The sequence below is a fragment of the Myxocyprinus asiaticus genome, chromosome 43 (assembly GCF_019703515.2).
Source record: "Myxocyprinus asiaticus isolate MX2 ecotype Aquarium Trade chromosome 43, UBuf_Myxa_2, whole genome shotgun sequence".
Taxonomy (NCBI): Eukaryota; Metazoa; Chordata; class Actinopteri; order Cypriniformes; family Catostomidae; genus Myxocyprinus; species Myxocyprinus asiaticus.
The window spans coordinates 22,418,993-22,430,460 of record NC_059386.1 but is presented as its reverse complement, the minus strand read 5'-3'; the positions used below and the strand labels follow the sequence as shown (position 1 = coordinate 22,430,460).

The window sequence follows — 11,468 nt, the reverse complement described above, 5'->3', positions numbered from 1 at the left end:
ATTTAACAGTCAGGTCCTTTTTATAGGCAGGTGGCAGGTTAAAAGGGAAGCCACTCATGCTGTTTTAGAGAACGAATGAGCTAGCGATAGCAGAAGAGATTTAAAGAGCCCCTCAAGACTGACTCAAAAACACTGATATTACAACTCCTGTTGACTAGGAATGGCCTTGTGATGGACAGGTGAACAGGACAGGTTATCAGGAACTGGTTGAGGTGGTTGTGTGTTGCTATGTGTTGTAAAGATTTGGCTTCAATGACAAAACATCTGTCATAAAACAGAGATTTCACACATACTCACACTGGCACAAACACAAGTCAACACTTTCATATGAACTAAAAGTAAAGGTCACAAGCCGAGTCACACCACACATCACACATCTGCAAACAGAAGCACTCTGTCATGTCTCATACAAAATCACTGCTTTATAAATACCAAGAGCTCTCATAAGGGCTTTTCACACTTGAAATTGTTAACCTCAGGTCATTCTAAATTCCGGTTAAACGGAACCCTGTGTTATACAGTTTCGTGTTTCACAATGTTCATACTTTACCCTGGGTTAATAATTAATCCAAGTATTCACCCCAAATGAACATTCTTATTTGCATATTTGCGGTGTTAATAATAATGACTGGACGAATACAGCTCGCAACGGACACACTTCTGTCTTCTGCGGAAATGTCGCCATGCAAATCTGCTCTGTTTGTCATTCGTCTTCTGAAATATGCCATGAAACACAGAATACTGTCTCTTCATCACGCCAGTTATCGCGTTTGCCATCACTGTTCGACACTTATCGGTTTCCCTCAGACGGAGAACGTAAACAGCACATGAAAGTTGGGGAAATTTTCAGCGACTGTACAAAGTGCATGAATACTAAATGAGGTGAGAACTGAAGCTTTTTATGATTGGTTGTGTTGCTAAACAACTTTCCTAAACATTCTAACACTGCATCATTTCACACTGTATACCTTTAGCACCAAAATGTGGGGTTATCCCCGCTAATAAAAAAAAATTCAATAGCATTTGATTGCATATATTGTGTGTTTCTGAAACGAACAGCACTTTTCTTAAACTTTCCCCTGAAGTTCACAAAGGTGTCCAAGCAGAGTAACCAGTATGTTCAACTTAGTTTGACAACCAGAAAGAATCCAAAACTTTTACTTTAATTTGATCAGTATATTTATTATTTTATCAGCTTGTATTAGCTTTTTGTGAAATATTTTGCTCGAAAAATGTGCTTGTGCTTTCTTTCTTTGAAAACAAATGAAACTTGGTTTGATATTTTGTAATCGAATGCAATGACCTTCATACATTTTTAAGTGTTCCTTACTTGTGTTCCAATTTTCTTTGGGGGGCGGCTGTAATGTTTATATGAAGTGCTCTTCTGAAATCAACGAACTTGAGCCGTGTCACTTTAACACTGCATCATGCAATACAGAACACAGATCTGAGTGGAACTCAACCTCTCAGAAACATATGGTGTGGCTGTTCCAAGTTCAGCAGAACATTATCTCAGAGTGCTCTTCTCTTCCACTTGACTAAAGTTAGCATCTTTTGTTGAGTTGACAAAAGATGGCCCTATTTACCATAAGAGATGCTCTAATGCTGTGACAACACCCAAGATCAGAATATTTCTGGCAGTACGGCCAGCACTGAAATTGTAAACACATAAACACTACATATCCCACACTCACATCACCTACAGTATGTAAACCCAAACACCCTCAATCAGAGTCATACAGTGATACACATTAATACAAGGGATGGGAATCTTTATGCAACTCACAATCCAACTCTAAAATTATATTATTTTTTCCAACAACAGCATAGGGCACAAATCTTTGCCATTGGTTGGTCTCTTAAGATTACTCAACTTTTTGTCCTTGACTTATCTGAAGGCTTCTGCGTACATTTGTTTGCACAGTAGTATTTAATGGTATAAATGTCGCTCAGATAGGCCTCTCTGCAGTTTTTGCTGTGTTGCACACCTTATGGCACTTATCTGTGTGTATTGTCCTTAAATATTGTCATATTTAAAATTATGATAATGATTCTAGATGATCATTCCAGAATCATTTTACAAAGAATCACGATACTTTGTTGAATCATTTATTTTTTCACAAACCAACACTCAGCAGATAAATACAATCAGACAGCACACTTTCACTGCCCTGACTGCCTTTCCTTCACCTGCCCATTGTCGTACCGCTTGAATCTGTGATCAGGACAAACGCAAGGGCAATGGCGAGAGAGAGAGAGAGAGAGAGAGAGAGAGAGAGAGGGTGAGTGAGAGAGAGAGAGAGTGAGAGAGTCTACCTGCTGTTTGTTCTCCTCTGAGCCTTGATGGCGTTAAGTATTCAGGTCACGCCACGCAATTAAAGTGCTTCTAACAAGATCCATTAGCTGAGCAATAGGCATCACTGGAATGATCGTATGTGATGCAACGAGTTGCACCGCAGTGCATTCAAATACAATGGGTTTACTTTATGCATGAGAGCAGCTGTGACAGCTTTTTGTGTGTAGTGGTGGCACACGTGAGTAACATTGTGCTATAATAGCAATAGCAAACAAGCCAACTGCGTCTTCAGGAATCATGCTAAATTGCAAAGATTATGTTTAGAGATGTTGTGCATAGCCAGATTTATAACTTTGATGTGTGGAACTGTATTTCAGCTTTGTGACCATGTGTATACGTACCTGCCATGATGTCAAACAGGAAGTGCACATGAGGTGACCACATGGCTCAATCTTTACATCTTTATCGTTTTCGGCACAGATCTTACATAGCTGAAACGTTGAGCCCATCTCACAGTACAACTCGTACTGCTCCTGAAAAGACAGAAAAAGAGAAAGTTTATTGAACTGAATTTTTATTTTGTTTCATTTTATTTTGATAGTTATAATTTTATTACAATAACCATATGTTTTGCTCTGTTGTACTGAATGTAAAACTGTCATGGTAATTAAAAGTACTTTAAAATTGAGAGAAAGAGGATCAGGAGAAACAAAATCATATACAGCCTCATTTTTACAAAAACACACATGAGTCACTAACCTGGGTGACCTTGATGTGGTCGTGTGGGGTGGGTTCACACAGGCCTGTGAGATCTGGGTTATAACTGCGCCCATCAGGAAACAGGTAACTACGGAGGTAGAGAAAGAAAGCTGGAATGAGATAAGAGATACAACATTTACAATTTGTCTTGTCCTGTTTCTCCTCTAAGCAAATAGGCAGCCGAGCTAATGTCACCTCATGCGCAATTGCCTCTGTGGCATCTCCATTAGCTGTGCTGTGAAAGTGGGCCACCTTCACAGCCCGTCCAATTACCTGATACTCTGCAGTGAGAGAGCAGCAATCAAACTGCATTTACAGCAGGGATCAGACCTCTCGGATTGGGTAATTAGACAAAGAGAGAGTGAGTGATAGGGACACATCCACGAACCATGTCACTATGCTCCTTTTGTGTGTGACTGTTGTAAAGATGGACATTTTAGTAATTTAGTCTGGGGAGATTCCATATTCACTTTTTTAATTGTTGGTGTACGTACCTATGCATCATATGGACATTCTTTGCCAAAGAAGCGCTTCTTGAAGTTTGTTCAGGGCCTTGCATCTCACCCAAAAATGGGTAACACTTTACAATAAGGTTCCATTTGTTAACATTATTTAATGCATTAGGTATCATGAGCAAACAAAGTATTAATTAATCTTAGTTAATGTTAGTTAGTAAAAATACAATCGTTCATGGCTAGTTAATGTCAGTTCATAGTGCATTAACTAATGTTAAATCATACAACTTTTGATTTTAATAGTGTATGTTGTAACTAACATTAACCAAGATTAAAAAATGCTCAATAAGTATTGTTCATTATTAGTTCATGTTAACTTATGTTGTTAACTAATGGTAACAAACGGAACCTTATTGTAAAGTGATACCCAAAACTGAAAGTTTAGTTAACTCACTTAAATAATGTTGTTCTAAACCTGTATAACTTTATGTTTTAATGAATATACCCATCCTTTCATGGGAGAACTTGCATTAAGTGCTGAAAACAATACTTAAGTTCTAGCGCGTGAACACTATAAACGCACAACAGTCGACAAGATTTTTACTGAAAAATGACTTCAGTTGTGTTGTTTCTCACCAAAACTTATTGTATACCTTCAGTAGACTTGGAATTTGATGCACAAGTCGCATAGATACTTTTCTGTCCTTTTTAAGCTTTAAAGTTACTATGTGCTGCCATTGTACTGAAAAGACGGACGGAGATATACATTAAATGTCTCCTTTTGTGTTTCGCATAAGAAAAAGGATCAATCAGGTTAGGATGACATGTGGGTCAGTGAATTATGACAGAATCTCCCTTTTGAGGTGAATTATTCCTTTATGCCATGTCAATTAAAAATAATTCTTAAACTATATATTGCTATTCTTAAACAGTTGAAAAAAAAAAAACTCATTAAGACCCCATATGCTGTGTGCCTCCATGTGTAATATTTATGCAAACTGGTGTCTGATAAGTTGGTGTCGGACCACAAGGTAGTGCAGAAAATGATGTAACAAATCACACAATTAAAAATGAGGCCCCTTTTTGATACATTTATGTAGAGTTTTAACAGCAAATTTGGATCCGTGTCAAATATGTTTTACTCAATTCTTGTGTATTCATCATCGCTGTCACTTCATAGTACTGGGGAACTTCCCTAAACTGTAATATGATATTTTTTTAACTATGCAATCTGATATATTTTGACTAGAGTTATGAAAGGATATCAGATTGATAAACTGATCAGGTAACAGTGTGTGGTACAGCTCAGAAGGTATGAGATTGGCATGTGGCACTGGGAGGTACAGACGGAGCCACAAAGCCAGAGTGAGGTTGAAGAGAGGCAACTGACACAGCAACGGTGACAGCTATATGAAGCAAAACATGCACATGATGCCTCAAACAGACATGCCCGTAAGACACCTGCCAAAAGAAACAGAGGGGGAGAGAATGTTTCTTTGTGTGTGTTGTTTGTTTACAAGATAAACTAACAGTTTATAAGAACATATTGCACTGCCAGGATGCTTCAGAGACAAGTTTTTTACGACAGAAGCTGTTTTCAAGAAAAAGGTCAAATGGAATAGAATAAGAAGATACTGACTCTGGATCTTGATCCAGAAAATACAAATTCTAAAACTCAGATCTGGGTTTATATTTGAGAGAGAATACGAGTTTAATGGTCCAAGGGTGCACATTCTGCATCACTAGTGGCATGAAACAGAACTGAAATAAGTTTTTTTCAGTAGCCCAAAAGCGTCTCATCCAGTGGCGTGAGTCTGGAGCGGGACTGCCTGCTTTTCTAACAATGGCAGATTGGTGGACTGTCTGGGAAACCTGTTTGGAATCATTTATTATTTTTGCAATACCATTTGGTGCCATTAGTGGCACAGATTAACCTTTAAGCGGGTTACAGTTTAGTTAGTTAAGTTTAAGCAAGAATAGTTTACTTGTGTTTGGCCTTTATACCAATTTTACTCAAATAAACAGGAGGACTGAAGGCAGGAAATTATGGGAGGAAGAGAACAGGAAATGCAGAATGGGATTGAGAAGCATGTGCTAACCACTAGGCCATGGTTCTGACAAATAGTGACATGTTCAATCAGTCTCAGGATCTATAGAAGCAGGACTTACAAGCCCTCTCTGCATCCATCGATGAGTGCCTGGAACAGCGGCTTGTTATGTGGTATGGTCTGTAGGATGTTGCCGTCACTGGTGACGTAGCCGATTGCCCACTGGCCTAACCGTGTACAACTCAGTCTGAAGATGTAGCTGGCAAGAGAGAAAAAAGCCAATTTGAAATCCATTGTAAAAACCATAGCGCATCACAAACTGCTGACACTTACCATTACAAAAAGAGCAAAGCAAGGATTAGATTTAAATATAAAATTTTGTGCTTATTATTTTCATGTGAGAAAGAGACTTGAGTCGATTATGGGCTTAAGAAAAATATTTATTCATGACACAGTTTTGGAATCAAGCAATTATGAAATAAGACGCTCCTTAAATTAGCAGACTTCAAACAGAACAAACTATCCTGAAGAGAAAACCAGAACCATATGGATAAATTCAACCCTTCAACAAGAAATGTAACAGAGGAAAAGAAAATGCAATGCACATTATTTGAATTATTGAAAGACAACTTTCAGTTAAGAGGCTGCCTAGCAGCAAACTCAGACAGGATTAAGATATTGGCTGGTACTAGACTGAACTTTTCTATTCAATCCCCTTTCAGCATCGGGGTGGTACAGCCAGTCACCATGACCAGAGGAAAGGAACACTATGGATGATAGAAGAATGAAAGAACAGGCTGACATTGCTTAGCAGTTGGTGGGAAATGTTTTATATAAAGGAGTCTGAATGAGTGGTCGAACAATATGTTTTTTTTAACGGCTAATGCCAATACTGGTATCTAGAAAGCAGGGTGGCCGTTGGACGATATAATTGTGATATATACGTATAATACAATTCAATGACAGCAAATGAGATGTACTCAAAATTGCTGAACTTATTTTACACAATAGTTACTTGAAATTCACAAAAACTTAAAAGCATAACATTTGCATTATCCATTGACAAGGCTGTTTGATTTGACATACCCATTTATTTTAATGACCATTTTTGTCAATCAGCCAATCAGACATATTTATCATCTGTTGCTGCCAATCTCAAAATGTCAAACATCAGCCCAATTAATCATCCTAGTCGATATATCGGTCTACCACTAGTCTGAAATAGGTTTCTATATATAACAAGGCTGCTCAGAATTCAATTTATATCAGCAACTGCATTAATTCCTCATGTCAAAAAAGTAACATTTTAAAATGGCAAAATATCTAACACGATTAATCATCCTGGCCAATATATATCGGTCTACCAGTAGTCTGAAAAAGGTTTCTAGATATAACGAGGCTGCTCAGAATCGATTTATAGCAGCAACTTAATTAATTACTCATGTCACAAAACAAACATTTTAAAATGCAAAATATAAGCCCTGATTAATCGTCCTGGCCAATATATTTTGTTCTACCACTAGTCTGAACAAGGTTTCTAGATATTCAGAGCTGCCTTGTTATTCGATTTATAGCAGCAACTGCATTAATTCCTCATGTCACAAAACGAACATTTTAAAATGCGAAATATCAGCCCTGATTAATCATCCTGGCCGATATATATATATATCGGTCTACAACTAGTCTTAACAATGTTTCTAGATATAACGAGGCTGCTCAGAATTCGATTTTTAGCAGCAAATGACTTAATTACTAAATGTGATCATAAAGACAGTCAAACTTTTTGTATATCACAAAATTAACACCACCATGTGATGGCAGAACTAGCATGTCACAAAATGATCATTCTGAAATGCAAAATGATGCCCCAATAAAGATAAATAAGATCATCTGATATGACAAATGCATAAATAAAGGTGATGTTTGAGCAACAGTTTTTTGCAACACTACCAGATATGTAAGAACACACAAACACAGCCTGACTCAGTCATCACGGGTAAAGTCTGTTGCCTGATGTAAGGGATTGTTGCTGGATTTCTTGATTACATAAGAGTTATTTCAATGCAGCTGCTAGTGATGGGATGAATGGAGCTCTCTGTGTTAAATGTGATTAATCCCATAATGCTCCACTGTGCTGCTCTCACGCTGGACGCGACTCTTCACGCATAGGGGATTTTTGTTCAGTCTCATCACTCTCATTAATACATACACTGCTTTTTCAAATCAACTCTCAGCTCCATTACTGCATCTTTCTTACTTCTCTCTCTCTCTCTCTTTCTCTCAGGGTTGTTATTGCTTCTTTTTTATATAGGTTATAAGGATCACAATATTTGTTTATTTATTTTTTATTTTTTGCATTATTTAAGTCTCTTTTCCTTGTATTCACAATTTTTCTATTACAATGATTTATCTTGGCCTTTCTACTACTTTAAATTGAGAGGAGAGTATAAAGAGAACAGTAAATAATTGGGGAACAATTGCAAGCCAGATTCAAATTACATTGCCCACATGAACACCATGGCTCAATATGTTGCAGATAAGCGCTAACCGCTATGCCAAGGCTCCGATGGCTTATTATTCTTATCATGGAAACGGATCCAACTGTAAAACTGTAATGCTCCATCTGAAACAATTTTTTGTGAATATATTTTTGGTGTAAAAATGGTACAAAAAAAAAAAACACCTAAAATATGCACTCCCCTTAAATGTACACTTGGTTGTTATATGCCAACTACCAACATTCTGTGTTTGAAACTCTTGGAATAAGAAACAAAATCACAGTTCTGCAGTGGCACAGATGACCAGCACTTGACCACTACGGTTCATGTTCATAAAATATCACTGCTTGATCAATAATTAGAGTTGTTTTAGGCTTGTTTGTTCATTCCATTGCCTGAGAGAGTCTAGAGGAAGACAGACTAACTGATGGAGCTCTATGTTTCTCTAGGTAAGTACACTTTCAGCAACTGGTTATTCAGCACTCGAGATGGGCAGACACAGATCCTGGTAGACTGAGAGTGTGGAGGGGAGGACAGACTGAATGAGGATGTCTAGAGGGGGAACAGTGAAGTGATTGTCATGGGCAACAAGCCAAATTTCTAGCACCATTCAGAGGAGTGACACTTACACGTACACGCAATTCCGTTCAGTTGCGCTAGTGTTGCAAAAATTCCACACTTCAGCTTTAATGTCAAATGAAAAAAAAAACGCATTAATATCAGCAAAATATTCAGAATGTTGCTTGATTTTATATTGGCAGCAAAATCTTTGTAAATATATTAGATATACCGCCCAGCCTCTTATGACACATCACTCTGATGTAAACGGATCTGAATATAATAGCATAGTGTGTCAAAACTTGATTTTGCTGGGTGAATGTTGTGGGTAGAAGCAAACTTGATGTGTGTGTTTGAGCATGCACATGGTAAATTACTTACCACACACATAAAAATACACTTTATCTCCTTGGGTTCTACCACGACCACCCACTGTCCTCTATTTCCTTCTGTTTGTTTAGCCACATCTCCCTGACACACATACAGTGCATCCGGAAAGTATTCACAGCGCTTCACTTTTTCCACATTTTGTTATGTTACAGCCTTATTCCAAAATGGATTAAATTCATTATTTTCCTCAAAATTCTACAAACAATACCCCATAATGACAACGTGAAAGAAGTTTGTTTGAAATCTTTGCAAATGTATTAAAAATAAAAAACGAAAAAAAATCACATGTACATAAGTATTCACAGCCTTTGCCATGACACTCAAAATTGAGCTCAGGTGCATCCTGTTTCCACTGATCATCCTTGAGATGTTTCTACAACTTGATTGGAGTCCACCGGTGGTAAATTCAGATGATTGGACATGATTTGGAAAGGCACACACCTGTCTATATAAGGTCCCACAGTTAACAGTGCATGTCAGAGCACAAACCAAGCCATGAAGTCCAAGGAATTGTCTGTAGACCTCCGAGACAGGATTGTATCGAGGCACAGATCTGGGGAAGGGTACAGAAACATTTCTGCAGCATTGAAGGTCCCAGTGAGCACAGTGGCCTCCATCATCCGTAAATGGAAGAAGTTTGGAACCACCAGGACTCTTCCTAGAGCTGGCCGCCCGGCCAAACTGAGCGATCGGGGGGAGAAGGGCCTTAGTCAGGGAGGTGACCAAGAACCCGATGGTCACTCTGACAGAGGTCCAGCGTTTCTCTGTGGAGAGAGGAGAACCTTCCAGAAGAACAACCATCTCTGCAGCACTCCACCAATCAGGCCTATATGGTAGAGTGGCCAGACGGAAGCCACTCCTCAGTAACAGGCACATGACAGCCCGCCTGGAGTTTGCCAAAAGGCACCTGAAGGACTCTCAGACCATGAGAAACAAAGATTGAACTCTTTGGCCTGAATGGCAAGCGTCATGTCTGGAGGAAACCAGGCACCGCTCATCACCTGGCCAATACCATCCCTACAGTGAAGCATGGTGGTGGCAGCATCATGCTATGGGGATGTTTTTCAGCGGCAGGAACTGGGAGACTAGTCAGGATCGAGGGAAAGATGAATGCAGCAATGTACAGAGACCTCCTTGATGAAAACCTGCTCCAGAGCGCTCTGAACCTCAGACTGGGGCGAAGGTTCATCTTCCAACAGGACAACGACCCTAAGCACACAGCCAAGATAACAAAGGAGTGGCTATGGGACAACTCTGTGAATGTCCTTGAGTGGCCCAGCCAGAGCCCAGACTTGAACCTGACTGAACATCTCTGGAGAGATCTGAAAACGGCTGTGCACCGACGCTCCCCATCCAACCTGATGGAGCTTGAGAGGTCCTGCAAAGAAGAATGGAAGAAACTGCCCAAAAATAGGTGCCAAGCTTGTAGCATCATACTCAAAAAGATTTGAGGCTGTAATTGGTGCCAAAGGTGCTTCAACAAAGTATTGAGCAAAGGCTGTGAATACTTATGTGATTTTTTTTCGTTTTTTATTTTTAATAAATTTGCAAAGATTTCAAACAAACTACTTTCACGTTGTCATTAAGGGGTATTGTTTATAGAATTTTGAGGGAAATAATGAATTTAATCCATTTTGGAATAAGGCTGTAACATAACAAAATGTGGAAAAAGTGAAGCGCTGTGAATACTTTCCGGATGCACTGTATCACTGCGGCTCATAGCATCACACACACATACACTCACATTAGAGCTTTGAAAGCCTCTAAACAGGGCCTGTTTTCCTCTTGAAAATCAAACAGAGGGTGTCTTCTCCCAAAAAGTTTCTTATTTTATTGCCTTGGTTTTATCTGTCTGCTGGGTTAAATTACTTTAAGTACTGTGTAATCACACCTGCTGTCTGACTCTAGGCCTTACAGTTGTTTCAGCACAGATGCAATGCTGATTCTCAAATCAGCTAATCCAAAAAGACTGGATTTGACTACTGCTGTCTGCCTATGGCAATGGCCCCCACAGCGATGTACTGCTACGCAAACAGCAGTACATATGGGGCTACAAACGCAAAGATAGCGGTTTTAATTCCAGGTTACGGTGACACAGGAACCCAGAAATAACCAAACTTCTGCTCCTGCACTTCAGCCAAGCACTTAAACTGAGATTGCTCTTAAGGAACGGTACTTGTCATTTAGACACAACAAGTCTTATTTTATTTAAAGAAATGAGGGAGGATATTATTTTTTGTGGTACTCAACATTATGCTACAAATGCTGTTGATTGAGCTTAAATTTTTAACTTGGAATGTTGTCAATGATTGGGGTACCTGAGCTTTACTGGTGGGGATATGGGGCTTTATAACACAAAAAAGTTTGTGAAACACTGGACTAAATTACAAACAAAAAGGAGGGCCAAAGAGAGGGTGAGAGGAAAAGTCCAGACAAAGTGTCTCTGTCTGTCTTAATACCTGAG

General features: G+C 38.9%; 1 protein-coding gene across 2 annotated transcripts in view; it reads right to left on the bottom strand.

The window, feature by feature from the left end:
- Window positions 1–11,468, bottom strand: part of LOC127433787 (E3 ubiquitin-protein ligase CBL-B-like) — a 97,187-nt gene that overhangs the window by 26,129 nt on the left and 59,590 nt on the right. For both annotated transcript variants that reach the window (XM_051685989.1, XM_051685988.1), the window contains 3 exons: window positions 5,680–5,817; window positions 3,056–3,143; window positions 2,698–2,829 (listed from right to left, as the gene is read on the bottom strand). In XM_051685989.1, coding sequence (XP_051541949.1) covers window positions 2,698–2,829; window positions 3,056–3,143; window positions 5,680–5,817 — 358 coding nt within the window. The remainder of the gene's footprint in view (window positions 1–2,697; window positions 2,830–3,055; window positions 3,144–5,679; window positions 5,818–11,468) is intronic.